Below are 16365 nucleotides of genomic sequence, written 5' to 3' on the forward strand. Positions count from 1 at the left end.
CCTTTTCTTATGTAATAATCCTCAGTTGCCTTCCTTATATCGCCCCTTAAGATTAGCCATTAGTTTTCTTTCCCATATTTCAGTATAACATTGCCTAATGTTCTCTCTGAAACTCTCAACACCTCTGGTTCCTGCTGTTCATCAAAGTTACATCTTCTTCCTTCCCTACCTTTTTTGCAATGCAACAAAATATATTCAGAGTTCACGTCTTCCACTGGAAAGGCTTTAAATTTTAAAATCTGGTTTCAAAATCTCTTTCTTACTATTATACAATCCATCTATTGTTCATGATGTATATTAACGACATAGGAGACAATCTGAGTAACCGTCTTAGATTGTTTGCAGATGGTGCTGTCATTTACCGTCATGTAAAGTCATCAGATGATCAAAACGACTTGCAAAATGATTTAGATAAGATATCTGTATGGTGCGAATAGTGGCAGTTGACCCTGAATAAAGAAAAGTGCGAAGTTATTCACATGAGTACTAAAAGAAACCAGCTAAATTTAGATTACGCGATCAGTCACACAAATCTGAGGGCTGTAAATTCAACTAAATACTTAGGGATTACAATTACAAATAACCTAAATTGGAAAGATCACATAGATAATATTGTGGGTAGAGCAAACCAAAGACTGCGATTCATTGATTCATTCGCAGAACACTTCGAAGGTGCAACAGGTCTACCAAAGATACTGCTTACACTACACTTGTCCGCCATATTCTGGAGTACTGCTGTGCGGTGTGGGATGCAAGACTCAAGTTTCACACGGAATTTGCAGTCTCCCCTCCACAACAGCCACACGCCGGTCACGTGGGACTGACGGATGACATCGAAAAAGTACAAAGAAGGGCAGCTCGTTTTGTATTATCGCTAAATATGGGAGATAGTGTCACAGACATGATACGTGAATTGGAGTGGCAATCATTAAAACAAAGGCGTTTTTCGTTGCGACGGGATCTTCTCGTGAAATTTCAATCACCAGTTTTCTCTTCCGATTAGAAAACATTCTCTTGGCACCCACCTACGTAGGGAGAAATGATCATCACGATAAAATACGAGAAATCCGGGCTCGCACGGAAAAATTTAAGTGCTCACTTTTCCCGCGTGCCGTTCGAGAGTGGAACAGTAGAGGGACAGCATGAAGGTGGTTCATTGAACCCTCTGCCAGGCACTTTATTGTGAATAGCAGAGTAATCACGTAGGTCCCTTCCACATATAGAAACATTTCTTTCATGATACTTAAACCCTGTGTTAGTGAAGATTAAACTGTTTTCTGTTCAAAATTCTACCAGGCTACTTCCTCTTTCTTTCCTATATCCCATTTAATTTTTCCTACCATTTTTATTTCTCTTCCTTTTCCTGCTGTCGAATTCCAGTCACCAATCTGAATTAAATTTTACTCTCCATTAACCATCTGAAATACTACTTTATTTCATCATATATTTTTTCATTGTCTTCATCATCGATTCTGGTGTGTTAGATTCGTGCCCGCCTTGGCTACAGTAATGTGCTCATAATACCTTACCCGCGTTCCTATTTTCTTATTCATTATTAGCCCTACTCCTAAGGAAACGATTGTGGATATCTCTGTTTTAGAATAACTGTCTCTCTTCTCCCCTCAGAAACGGTCCCACGTCGGGATGAATACATGGTGTGGAGGTCACTCAACTGTTTTTGTTCTGTGTTGGAAGTTCCAGGAGTGATCTCCAGAAATGTCATTTCCCTGCGAATACGGCCAACTGTGACTGTGGTGAAGCAAAGGCAATGGAAAAATGGATTGTCAGCTATGTCCTGCTTGCGACTCCCATTGCGGTTGAAACAGAGTTGGCTCAACGGTAGTACAGCTTGATAATTCTTTCTTTCATCTGCCTTTAACGACAATTACCACGTATTTATTTGTTTCTAACCCTGTAGGTGAGGCAACCACAGCTATTAGTATTCATCTTGGCTATTAATAACCACTTCAGCCGTATTTAGTTCGTTATTATTGGATCACTACCCGTTTCGTGGCACTAAAAATCACAGCTTCAAGTGGACATATGGTTAAAACATTAGAGCAGAAAATCTCGGAATCGCATTACCCAACATTCGTTGTCTGTCAAAACAAAACACCGCTAAAAGACAGTATGTCATAGATTAAAAACTGCAAGATCCCAATATAGTGGATGGGTTCAAAACAAATTGTACCATAGTGATCGCTTCTCTGATCTATATGGAACCACATACAGGGGGTTTGGCCCACTATCCTTCTCACCCCTCCCACAGTGGTATTCTGCCATCCACCGAACCTACACAATATACTCGTCCATCCCTCAAAACCCATGGTCCCTACCTCATGGCTCATACCCATGTAACAGACCAAAATGCAAGACCTGTCCCATACATCCTCCCACCACCACCTACTCCAGTTCGATCAGAAACATCACCTATTCCATCAAAGGCAGGGCTTCCTGCGAAACAAGTTCAAATGGTTCAAATGGCTCTGAGCACTATGGGACTTAACAGCTGAGGTCATCAGTCCCCTAGAACTTAGAACTACTTAAACCTAACTAACCTAAGGACATCACACACATCCATGCCCGAGGCAGGATTCGAACCTGCGACCGTAGCGGTCGCACGGTTCCAGACTGAAGCGCCTAGAACCGCTTGGCCACACCGGCCTGCGCGAAACAAGTCATGTAATCTACAAGCTAAGCTGCAGTCACGGGGCTGCATTCTATATGGGCATGACAACTAACAAGCTGTCTGTCCCCATGAATGGCCATCGACAAACTGTGGCCAAGAAACAAATGGACCATCGGTTTCTGAGCACACTGCCAAACATGAAGACCTTCATTTCAATGACTGCTTCACAGCCTGTGCCATATGAATCCTTCCCACCATCAGCAGCTTTTCTGAACTGTGCATGTGGGAACTTTCCTTGCAATATATCTCACGCTCCCGTAATCCTCCTTGCCTCAACCTTCGTTAGTCGTTGTCCTCACCCATCCAGCCTCCCTGTCCCATTCCAGCACTATACAGCCCTCATTCCACCATCATACACAGTCTCTTTTACTTCTCTCCTTTTCCGCTGCTCCCTCTCCCAGCCTCTCCCCTGCCCTCTGTCTAACCTCCGGACTGCACTTAGCTGCCCACCCTCTCCATCTCGTCCCTCCTCGCTCCCTAGCAGCACTGCACTGTCCACTACACCTACCCTACTATACCTCACCCTCCCTGCCCCAGCCTCCTCCATACCCCCACCGAGTCGTCACTCCCATCACCCACTGGTGCTGCTCCTCACAATGTGGCTACAATTGCTTTGGACTGCAATCACATGTCTGTGTGTGTGTGTGTGTGTGTGTGTGTGTGTGTGTGTGTGTGTCGTTTATTTTTACAATACTTAGTTACACTGAGCGCATTATTACACTTAATTTGTACAAAAGTCATACATCCAGAAATTTCCTTCAAGAAGGAAAAAAAGTATCTTACGAGCATAAAATGGCGTAATTAACCGTTTGAGACGATTTCCAGAAAACAATCAAATAACCTATTACGGAAACCAGTTCCGATATGAAAGAATGGGGAGTGGTTTGTGGAGAGCGGAAAGGGTATGTGATGACAACACTTTCTACAGTTCGTTCGTATCATGGGGCTGTTTGAATTCGTCCGAGCCGACTATGTCCTGGATCCTTTCCTCTCCGTTTCGTCCAAAATCTGTTTACGCCCTTGTAATATTATAGTAACTGAAGCTAGCAATTCCATACACAATCAAATCTTAAAATATTCATGCACTATCAAATGAGCAAGGAGAAACAAGCAGTGTGAGAATTCAATCTTTTGGTGTGATGTATGTTATTTTAATTTAAAACAATGTATAACAACTAGTTTTTCCAAATTCTCCGCCGACTTGGGGTAGCTCTGCGTGTTGAACTGCTGAATTAGCATTCCCTGGATCAGGAGGCAAGGTGGTGTTGATTCATCCCCCTGCAACCTCGAAAATGGTTTTCTGTGGCTTTCCATGTTCAATTTAGGCAAATGCCGGGGTTGGCCCCTTACTACAGGCCATACCAAATTCCGTCCGAATACCTTTAATTCCTGACAGATTCCAGTTCCCTTGAAGATGCAGCACCTCTGCTTAAATGAAGAGCTGCATCGTAGGCGAGCCGAGCATCTCTTCGGATACTCTCAGCACTAAAAACAGTATTATGGATAAATAATAATCCAGTGATCGAAGACATCACGGCAGCTGTGAACTAAATGAACATTACTGCGAACCACCTCTATATCTTCGTGCATCTTCCCCTGAGGCTATAAAAGTCATGGGATAGGTGTAAAAGGGCAGCACGTTGGCGGAGCTGTCATTTGCACTCGGGTGATTCACGTGAATAGGTTGCCGACGTGACTGTAGCCGCAAGGCGGGAATTAAGACTTCGAACGCGGAATGGTAGTTCAAGCTAGATGCTTGGGACATTCCATTTAGGAAATACATAGGGAATCCAATATTTCGAAATCCACAGTGTGCTGAGAATGCCAGATTTCAGGCATTACCTCCCACCACGGACAACGCAGTAGCCGCCGGCCTTCACAGAGAGCAGCGGTGTTTGCGTAAAAGTTGCCTGCGTTAACAGACAAGCTACAGTGCGTGAAATACACGCAGAAATCAATGTGGGACATACAACGAACGTACCCGTTAGGACAATGTGGCGAAATTTGCTATTAATGGACTATGGCAGCAAACGACAGACGCAACTGCCTTTGCTAACAGCACATCTCTTGCAGTGCCTCTCCTGGGCTCGTGACCACATCCGTTCGACCCTAGGCGGCTGGAAAACCGTGGTCTGGTCAGATGAGTTCCGATTTCACATGGTAAGACCTGATGGTAGGGTTAGACTGTGGCGCAGACCCCATAAATCCGTGGGCCAGGGTTGTCAACAACACACTGTGCAATCTGGTGGTAGCTCCATAATGGTTCGGGTAGTGTTTACATGGAATGGGCTGGGTCCTCTGGTCCAGCTGAACCGATCATTGACTGGAAATCATTTTTCTCAAACAACTATGTGCCATGCCACCGGGCCAAAATCGTTCACGGGTAGTTTGAAGAACATTCTGGACAATAGTGAATGATTTTCCCACCCAGGTCGCTCGACCTGAATCCCATCGAACATTTATGGGACTTAATCGAGAGGTCAGTTCATGCACAAAATCCTGCCCCAGCAACACCTCCGCAATTATGGATGGCTATAGAGGCAACATGGTTCAATATTTCTGCAGGGGACTTCCAACGACTTGATGAAACCATGCCACGTCGAGTTGCTGCAGTACACCGAGCAAAACGAGTCCAACACGATATTAGGAGGTATCCCATGACTGTCATCACCTCATTGTACGGTAGGATAACCGCCCATGCCATAAGACCAGATCGCACTACATTGGTTTGAGGAGCATGATAATGAATTCATGTTGATGCCTCGCCCAGTACATTTACCTAATCTGAAGCTGATAGGAAATGCATGGAACGCAGTGGGGTGCAGGCTCCGTGCCCACATACCACTGGTCGGTAAGTCTGGGGAACTGCGTGAGCTGTGCATAGACATTTGGTGCCACACGGGTCTGGAAACGAACCAACAACTTGTCGAATCCATACCAAGCAGAATCGCTGCTGTATGCGTTCCAAAGGTGGACCGACAGCAGGTCGTTATAATGTTTGGCTCCACAGTGTAAATGCTTGACAGAGGCGGTGTGAAAAACCAACAACGCCTGTACAATCGTACAGAACGCTGTGGGCGAAGCAAACTACATGGGCAATTCGCTGCTCTGCGATAATCCCGAGGGCCAGGTTGACAATCCTACTTTTACAGGGTTTCTCAAACTTTCGGATCAACCTGAAACAAGTCACTGAATGTCCATCTTTTTATAAATGGTTGCGGGACTCATCTTAATTAGCAACCAGTCTCAGCATTTTATTACGCCATCTTCAGGCCCCTGACCGATGTTTAAGAAGAATCTACCTGGGCCGGCAATACTGGTATGAGTAGATTTGCTACAGTGATCTCCTCAACCACCACCAATATCAATATTGCTGGCCCCTGTTTTGAGCACAACCGAGGTAGATTCTTCCTACACGTCGGTTAGGGCCCGAAGATGGCATAAGAAAACGCTGAAACTGGCTGCCGATTAAAGTAAGGTTGAAAACTGACGGCTCAAAGGTATTCCATTTGACATCCAAATTGAAACAGGTGATAGTGGGTCCACAGTTGACTATATTGAGATGTGGAACCAATGGTCACAAGTGCATATTTATTGTGTTATAGACATACACGGCGTACATCGCATAACAACGGCGTTGCTCGTAGTAACTGTTCAAAGTGACAACCGCCAGTTGAAACGTCCCCTTAGAAAAATTATAAATGACTGAGCTTAAACTGACACACAATATTTTTAGCGCAACGCAATCTGACTTTCAAAAATGCCTACAAAAGAATGGCCCTGACTAACAATAACCTATACCTTTCATGAATCACTTACCTCACAAAAATCTTCGTTACTCGAACTACTGCAATACAGCTTGCGCCAGTACTGCCAGCTGAATACAAGATTCTAACTACTGAAGGCACTAACTACTGATAAGCATAGTCAGCAAATGAAAGATTTTGATAGAGAACAAACAATGTATTTACCTTAATAGTGTTCAACAGTCATTCGATCAGTCATGGGTGACTGGAATTAGACAGTAGGAAAAGGGAGAGAAGGAAACATAGTAGGTGAATATGGATTGGGGCTCAGAAATGAAAGAGGAAGCCGTCTGTTAGAATTTTGCACAGAGCATAACTTAATCATTGCTAACACTTGGTTCAAGAATCATAAAAGAAGGTTGTATACATGGAAGAATCCTGGAGATACTAAAAGGTATCATATAGATTATATAATGGTAAGACAGATTTAGGAACCAGGTTTTAAATTGTAGGACATTTTCAGGGGCAGATGTGGACTCTGACCACAATCTATTGGTTATGAACTGTAAATTAAAACTGAAGAAATAGCAAAAAGGTGGGAATTTAAGGAGATGGGACGTGGATAAACTGAAAGAACCAGAGGTTGTACAGAGTTTCAGGGACAGCATAAGGGAACAATTGACAGGAATGGGGGAAAGAAATACAGTAGAAGACGAATGGGTAGCTCTGAGGGATGAAGTAGTGAAGGCAGCAGAGGATCAAGTAGGTAAAAAGACGAGGGCTAGTAGAAATCCTTGGATAACAGAAGAAATATTGATTTTACTTGATGAAAGGAGAAAATATAAAAATGCAGTAAATGAAGCAGGCAAAAATGAATACAAATGTCTCAAAAATGAGATCGACAGGGAGTGCAAAATGGCTAAGCAGGCATGGCTAGAGGACAAATGTAAGGATGTAGAGGCTTATCTCACTAGGGGTAAGATAGATACAGCCTTCAGGAAAATTAAAGAGGCCTTTGGAGAAAAGAGAGCCACTTGTATGAATATCAAGAGCTCAGATGGAAACCCAGTTCTAAGCAAAGAGAGGAAAGCAGAAAGGTGGAAGGAGTATATAGAGGGTCTACACAAGGGCGATGTACTTAAGGACAATATTATGGAAATGGAAGAGGATATAGATGAAGATGAAATGGGAGATAAGATACTGCGTGAAGAGTTTGACAGAGCACTGAAAGACCTGAGTCGAAACAAGGCCCCGGGAGTAGACAACATTCCATTAGAACCACTGACGGCCTTGGGAGAGCCAGTCCTGACAAAACTCTACCATCTGGTGAGCAAGATGTACGAGACAGGCGAAATACCCTCAGACTTCAAGAAGAATATAATAATTCCAATCCCAAAGCAAGCAGGTGATGACAAATGTGAAAATTACCGAATTACCAGTTTAATAAGTCACAGCTGCAAAATACTAACGCGAATTATTTACAGACGAATGGAAAAACTGGTAGAAGCCGACCTCGGGGAAGATCAGTTTGGATTCCGTAAAAATGTTGGAACACGTGAGGCAATACTGACCTTACGACTTATCTTAGAAGGAAGATTAGGGAAAGGCAAACCTACTTTTCTAGCATTTGTAGACTTAGAGAAAGCTTTAGACAATGTTGACTGAAATACTCTCTTTCAAATTCTAAAGATGGCTGGGGTAAAATACAGGGAGCGAAAGGCTATTTACAATTTGTACAGAAACCAGATGCCAGTTATAAGAGTCGAGGGGCATGAAAGGGAAGCAGTGGTTGGGAAGGGAGTGAGACAGGGTTGTAGCCTCTCCCCGATGTTATTCAATCTGTATATTGAGCAAGCAGTAAAGAAAACAAAAGAAAAGTTTGGAGTAGGTATTAAAATCCAGGGAGAAGAAATAAAAACTTTGAGGTTCGCAGATGAGATTGTAATTCTGTCAGAGACAGCAAAGGACTTGGAAGAGCAATTGAACAGAATGGACAGTGTGTTGAAAGGAGGATATAAGATGAACATCAACAAAAGCAAAACGAGGATAATGGAATGTAGTCGAATTAAGTCGGGTGATCCTGAGGGAATTAGATTAGGAAATGAGACCCTTAAAGTAGTAAAGGAGTTTTGCTATTTGGGGAGCAAAATAACTGATGATGGTCGACGTAGAGAGGATATAAATTGTAGACTGGCAATGGCAAGGAAAGGGTTTCTGAAGAAGAGAAATTTGTTAACATCGAGTATAAATTTAAGTGTCAGGAAGTCATTTCTGAAAGTATTTGTATGGAGTGTAGCCATGTATGGAAGTGAACATGGACAATAAATAATTCGGACAAGAAGAGGATAGAAGCTTTCGAAATGTGGTGCTACAGAACAATGTTGAAGATTAGGTTGGTAGATCACGTAACTAATGAGGAGGTATTGAATAGGATTGGGAAGAAGAGAATTTTGTGGCACAACTTGACTAGAAGACGGGATCGGTTGGTAGGACATGTTCTGAGGCATCAAGGGATCTCAAATTTAGCATTGGGTGGCAGCATGGAGGGTAAAAATCGTAGAGGGAGACCAAGAGATGAATACACTAAGCGGATTCAGAAGGATGTAGGTTGCAGTAGGTACTGGGAGATGAAGGACCTTGCACAGGAGAGATTAGCATGGAGAGCTGCATCAAACCAGTCTCAGGACTGAAGACCACAACAACATATATATAGCCGGCCGCGGTGGTCTCGTGGTTCTAGGCGCTCAGTCCGGAACCGCGGGACTGTTACGGTCGCAGGTTCGAATCCTGCCTCGGGCATGGATGTGTGTGATGTCTTTAGGTTAGTTAGGTTTAATATATATATATATATATATATATATATATATATATATATATATATATATACTCCTGGAAATTGAAATAAGAACACCGTGAATTCATTGTCCCAGGAAGGGGAAACTTTATTGACACATTCCTGGGGTCAGATACATCACATGATCACACTGACAGAACCACAGGCACATAGACACAGGCAACAGAGCATGCACAATGTCGGCACTAGTACAGTGTATATCCACCTTTCGCAGCAATGCAGGCTGCTATTCTCCCATGGAGACGATCGTAGAGATGCTGGATGTAGTCCTGTGGAACGGCTTGCCATGCCATTTCCACCTGGCGCCTCAGTTGGACCAGCGTTCGTGCTGGACGTGCAGACCGCGTGAGACGACGCTTCATCCAGTCCCAAACATGCTCAATGGGGGACAGATCCGGAGATCTTGCTGGCCAGGGTAGTTGACTTACACCTTCTAGAGCACGTTGGGTGGCACGGGATACATGCGGACGTGCATTGTCCTGTTGGAACAGCAAGTTCCCTTGCCGGTCTAGGAATGGTAGAACGATGGGTTCGATGACGGTTTGGATGTACCGTGCACTATTCAGTGTCCCCTCGACGATCACCAGTGGTGTACGGCCAGTGTAGGAGATCGCTCCCCACACCATGATGCCGGGTGTTGGCCCTGTGTGCCTCGGTCGTATGCAGTCCTGATTGTGGCGCTCACCTGCACGGCGCCAAACACGCATACGACCATCATTGGCACCAAGGCAGAAGCGACTCTCATCGCTGAAGACGACACGTCTCCATTCGTCCCTCCATTCACGCCTGTCGCGACACCACTGGAGGCGGGCTGCACCATGTTGGGGCGTGAGCGGAAGACGGCCTAACGGTGTGCGGGACCGTAGCCCAGCTTCATGGAGACGGTTGCGAATGGTCCTCGCCGATACCCCAGGAGCAACAGTGTCCCTAATTTGCTGGGAAGTGGCGGTGCGGTCCCCTACGGCACTGCGTAGGATCCTACGGTCTTGGCGTGCATCCGTGCGTCGCTGCGGTCCGGTCCCAGGTCGACGGGCACGTGCACCTTCCGCCGACCACTGGCGACAACATCGATGTACTGTGGAGACCTCCCGCCCCACGTGTTGAGCAATTCGGCGGTACGTCCACCCGGCCTCCCGCATGCCCACTATACGCCCTCGCTCAAAGTCCGTCAACTGCACATACGGTTCACGTCCACGCTGTCGCGGCATGCTACCAGTGTTAAAGACTGCGATGGAGCTCCGTATGCCACGGGAAACTGGCTGACACTGACGGCGGCGGTGCACAAATGCTGCGCAGCTAGCGCCATTCGACGGCCAACACCGCGGTTCCTGGTGTGTCCGCTGTGCCGTGCGTGTGATCATTGCTTGTACAGCCCTCTCGCAGTGTCCGGAGCAAGTATGGTGGGTCTGACACACCGGTGTCAATGTGTTCTTTTTTCCATTTCCAGGAGTAGTTCATGACATCCAGTCTTACAAATTTACTGTCTCTGATGGACACACGTCCAGATCATACGCTCTGAAAACTCCGCATCTCTCTCCCCACATCCACCACTGCTGGTGGCTCACCTCCAACTGCGCACGCTACGCGCTGTTCACATCCAACAGCCCAACACTACAATAACAATGGTCCAACAATGCAAATCACCCACAGACTGCACACAGCAGTCAGTGATTTTCATATAGAGCGCTGCGTGGCGTTACCAACATAAAAACCTAAACAGCCTACTTACACAGTCTCTGTGCATGCTTGGCAATGGCACATGAAGACCTACCGCACCCTCTCAAGATCCCTGGTGCCTGTTGTATCAGGTGACTGGCAGCGTGGACCCTAGCAAGCATTTCTTCATCCGTTTCTACCAGTGTTTCATACTCCAACATCTTGACCTAACCCCAGAGGAAAAACTTAATACGCCATTGCGATGCTTGCGGCCGTCACACGAAGCAGTACGTCTGTTTGGTGGACGTGAGTGTACGCTGTTTACCACCTGGTGCCTGTTCGAGCGTACAAAAGAGTGGCTGAACTGCGTAGGCCCTTGCAGTACATGGATTGAGAATGGCGGTCGTCGCTTTGAACAATTACACTGAGCTACGTAGCTGTTATGCAGCGTACACTGGGTATATCTATAACACAATAAATATGCATTTCCGACCATTGGTTCCCTATCTCAGTGTAATCGGTTGTGAACCCGCTGTCATCTGTTTCAATTTTAACCAAAATGTTTGAGACACTCTGTAGGATCCACTCGTGCTCTGTTTAGCGACCTAATTTTTCTTAAGTACTTCCACTTAGCTGTCTGTTAAATCTACTGGTTTCTTCTCGTGTTTCAAACGATAGAATATTTCTTACGTAAACATGGTGTCAAATAATTTCTTCCAAGAAGAGTACTCCCTCATTTTGTCCACACAGTCGTACCGGTTTTGTCATATTTCGAATAATAATTTTTCGTAAAAAGTCATCAAACATGGCGCAGTACTGTTGAAGGGTACAAAGATGGTAGCCTCCGAGTCTTTTGCTCAGTAGACAGAAAGATAGTGGGTTCAGATCAGGCGAGAAGCCTCACATTGGGAGACAGCGTACTAGGCAAATCCAAACAAAAACCTTTTCGGCTAATGAATAAACTCTTACAATATTACATTTATTACTAAATAAGATTTGAATGTTTTCTTTTAGACAACGAAATTAATTACTAAATTTTGTACTGCATTAACTGGCCAAAAATATCTGGACACCTATTAATGGACATCGCAACGGCATTGGAGAAATTACTTTGCAGGGCGAGAAACTTAATGCTAGTAAAAACGCAGGCGATATTTTTTGCAATCATCTCTTCAGTTACTAACACTTCTCTCCCGAAACTTTTTACAGTGCTGATGAAATTGGACAGTGCTGGAATGGCATGACGACACAAACTTTGCGTATCGCAACTGAAATGCATGCTACCATCCATAAGCCTAGTAGAGAAAAGTTAACCGTTCTTTTTTTCTGTGCAAATTACACGGGTAAGCACAAGGTGAAGTCATTCGTTATTCGAAAAAACTGACTACTAAACTTACCATTTAATTACGTGCGTCAGGAAGGAGCCTGGATAGACAGCACAATCTTCAGAGTCTGCTTCCCTTCTGTGGTATAAGAAGGCTGGGACATCCTCAGTTCCGGAATCCCTGAATATGCTCGTGCAATCCACGGTGACGCGGGATAACGTGAAGATACTAGCAATGGCTTGTTCGCAGAAGAAAACTGCAACACCTTGCGCCGAAAATAGTGACGCGTGGCGATTGGTTGCGGGATGGCGTGTAACTTGCCACTCGCGGAAAAGCCTGTTTTTATCCGAAATGGCATGCATTATCTCAGGGAGAGGGGGGGGGGGGGGGGGGGAGCTGGGATACGTGGCGCTGTGAAGTAATGTGAGTGACCGGGGGTACGCCGAGATAGTCCGCGCATTTGAAATAAACACTGTGTCCGGATGGCGCAATGGTTAACGTAACTGCCTAGTAAGCAGGAAATCCCATGTACGACTCCCAGTCCAGCACACATTGTCACTCTCGCCGCTGTTTCTGCATAAAGGGCTGATGCGGCTAATATGTTCCTTCCTTTTCCTTTCCTGTCTCCCCCACCACTTTCAATTTAAATAATATGTATCACAATTCCGGATTCTGCCTGGCGTCTGTTCTTTCATAACAGACACCACCCATTGATAGAAATAATCAGATTGTTAGGCGTCGTTATTTGTAGAGCTAATACCCCCGAAGTTCCTCGAAAACATTTACGGTTTGTAAATTCACGTGACAGTAGCTACTTCCGACGTTTCTTTAAGTAACACAGTGTAAGAAAATGACAACTTTGTTGGAAGAGAATTATGTGTTGCTGCAGTTATTACTGTGAGCTACTGTCTCATCCTGTACACAAAACGTAACGTTGCAGCAACTCCGCTCCCTTCTGGGGGAATCGAAACTCAATAAAGGAAAAAAAAAATCTTTTACCTGTCTGCTTCATATGTATTTTATTAGCATCATCAACCCTTTGTTTCATGTTTTAAGTTCCACGATTTTCCGCCATTTTACCATTTAAGTCACCGATTTTATCGTCTGTTTTTATTATTTATTATCTTCATGTTTTTAAAACAAATTCTGTAGGCTGAAGAGCGGCGTACTAAGATGCTGTCAGCCCGCTCCCTTTGGGGGAGAATCGAAACCCAATTAAGGAAAAAAAAAAACAACTCCGCATTTCGCTCACCCTGAAAACGCATTTGACTGTTACTGATTGTAAACAGCTGCAACGCAATAACCGATTAATGCGTGGGTGACCAATTTTTATGCCTTTAGCTAATTTATTTACCCCGTGAGTGCAAATGGTGTATGTTAATATGTGCGTTTTGTTTGTTTAGTAAAGCTACCGTACAGATATTGATAAAACACTGAGTGTTTATAATTTTATCTGATATTGGTGGCATTATGTCGCAGGTAAGCCGACCAATGTTGCCGAGTGGTTCTAGGCGCTTCAGTCCGGAACCGCGCGACTGCTTAGGTCGCAGGTTCGAATCGTGCCTCGGGCGTGGATGTGTGTGATGTCCATAGGTTAGTTAGATTTAAGTAGTTCTAAGTTCTAGGGGACTGATGACCTCAGATCTTAAGTCCCATAGTGCTCAGAGCCATTTGAACCATTTGTCGCAGGTAAGCAACATATTAAAAGATTTTGTTCATCGTGGTGAAAATTTTGAGGGCTCGTAGGTGTAATAATTTCGAGAATACATTGAAAGAATTCTGCTACAGTGCAGCCACTGTAAGCCTGTTTTGTTTAATTTACTTGTGCATATGATCAGTTTCGAGAATTTCAATCTCTTTATGAATTGTTATTTCAGACGGAATGGGATGGTCAAAAAGTAACCGAGATGCATCTGAATGTGACTTTTTTGTTTTTTCTTGTATGTTTCGACCATCAATAAAATTACACTCTTGTGTATTGACAAACCGCACCCCTTCCTGAATCATGTATATGTTAAACTGTCGTCAAAATAACGTTGAAAGTTAAGCTGCCACTATTTCAGAAATCGTTAATTTTTACCGTAGTATAACTTCTATTTGTTGTTCATATGACGTTTGGGCGGGCCAGACGCAGCGAAGATATCATTTTCTACACCTCCTTCATTTCAGGTGATTAGCATAGAGCAATCGAGTTAGCATGTGCCTGCACTGTGGTATGCTTATCACTGTTGGTGCTGTACAGTGCGTGATAGCATTTATTTATTATAACGTATAAATTATATTCCTAAAAATTATATCACACAATAGTCTAATGGGCTGCATTTGCCCAAATTCAAGTTTTCTTTACATGGATTCTACTGGTACCGTATTCTTATTGTATTCTTAATTCAGAAGGCTGGTTTGATGCAACCTCCATGATAAGTCTTGTACGTTCGAACCTGCTTGCTGTAGTCAAGCATTCGTCTCCGTCTACAGTCTTCACCAAACACACTTCTCTTCATTGCCACATTGTCCTTGATGCCTCAGGATGTGTCCTATCAGACTATCTCATTTTTCACTTACATTGTGCCATAAATTTCTTTTCTCACTGATCATGACAGTGGGAGCAAGTCACAGTCATCTCCTTAACGAAATACATGGTCATGCAACAAGAGGAAAGGAAAATTATTTCACAGGACTGTGAAAACTGAAATTGACAGAATGAAGCAGGCCAAAGACTTTTATAATACAACACCAAACTACATTAAAGTAAATAAAATGATTTAAAAATTACTTAAAAATGTATCTTACAGAGAAAAGTATATACACCGTGAGTGAGCATTTAAAGAGTAACTTAAATTCCAATTTATTTATTTACTTGTTCGACATATACTAAGGCAATCATTCTTACATTAATTACAATATACTTATGCAACTGTGGTAACAATACTCTTTAGAGGCGCTCTTATAATATTATATAACATTCAAATACTCTCGAGCCACTTTGAGGCCGAGTCACTGAGTCTGTATATCTCTTTCAAACGATCCTCATACCCATACACTTCACACACGAGTAAACGGTTCATTGTTTGGATTTCACCACACTCACATTCAGAGCTGTCTGACAGGTCCCATTTCTGTTCATTGTAACTAAACCTTGATACAGAATAATGTAAAATGGTAAATGCAGTCAGCAAACACATGCTACACCTGTGTTGCTGCTTATAAAACTTCTTGGCGCATCCAGCAGTCTTGACTTTGGAAACTGGGAGCTGTAATGCACAGGCAAAGAATAATCTGGGTCCATGTGTTGCCAGTCTGCATTTTATGCCTTGTTTATCACTACTGGTGTTTACTACTTTTAGCATTTTGTTTCCTAATCAAGTACCTTCTGTATCACCTGATTTAATTCGATTTCACAAAATGTGTTACTTTTGTTTATGTTAATCTTATAACCTCTTTTCAAGACATTATCCATTCCACTCGAGCGATCTTTGAAGTTATTTGCTGCCTCTGAGCAAAGCAGTGTTATAAGCAAACCAAAAAGTTTTTAATTTTTTCCAAGATCATTAATTCCTTTTACAAATTTCTTCTTAATTTCCTTTACTGCACACTCAATCTACACATTGAATTTCGCTGAGAATATGCTACAAGCCTTTCTCACCCTCTTCGCAGCTACTGTTTCCCTTTTATGGTCAACTCTTACAACTGCAGTTTGGTTTTGGCACAAGTAATGGATAACTCTTTGTTTCCTGTACATTATCCTCTATAAATTCAGAATTTCAATGAGCATATTCTGTCAACATTACCAAAAGCATAGTGCAATTCTACAAATGCTATAAATGTGGTTTTGCTTTCCTGTAATCTGTCTTCTAAGGTAAATCACAGGGTCAATATTGCCTTTCATGCACCAGCTTTTCTCTGGAATTCAAATTGATTTTCCCCCGTGTCAGCATCCACCAGTCTTTCCATTCTTCTGGAGACAGCTAATTCATGATAGTATTTTGCAAACATGATTTATTAACCTGCTTATTCAGTAACATTCACGCCAGCGTTGGCATCTTCCTTCTTTGAACTGGGGTTATTACATCCTCCTTGAGGTCTGAGAAGTCTCAT

The 16365-nt window shown here is 43.5% G+C and overlaps 1 protein-coding gene across 3 annotated transcripts in view; it reads right to left on the bottom strand.

Moving 5' to 3' along the window:
• The window catches only part of LOC126204471 (circumsporozoite protein-like), a 118341-nt gene extending 105774 nt beyond the window's left edge, over nucleotides 1-12567 (bottom strand). For all 3 annotated transcript variants that reach the window (XM_049938861.1, XM_049938863.1, XM_049938860.1), the window contains exon 1: nucleotides 12343-12567. In XM_049938861.1, coding sequence (XP_049794818.1) covers nucleotides 12343-12345 — 3 coding nt within the window. In that variant the 5' untranslated portion in view covers nucleotides 12346-12567. The remainder of the gene's footprint in view (nucleotides 1-12342) is intronic.
• Between the last annotated feature and the right edge of the window lie 3798 nt (nucleotides 12568-16365).

The sequence above is a fragment of the Schistocerca nitens genome, chromosome 9 (assembly GCF_023898315.1).
Source record: "Schistocerca nitens isolate TAMUIC-IGC-003100 chromosome 9, iqSchNite1.1, whole genome shotgun sequence".
Taxonomy (NCBI): Eukaryota; Metazoa; Arthropoda; class Insecta; order Orthoptera; family Acrididae; genus Schistocerca; species Schistocerca nitens.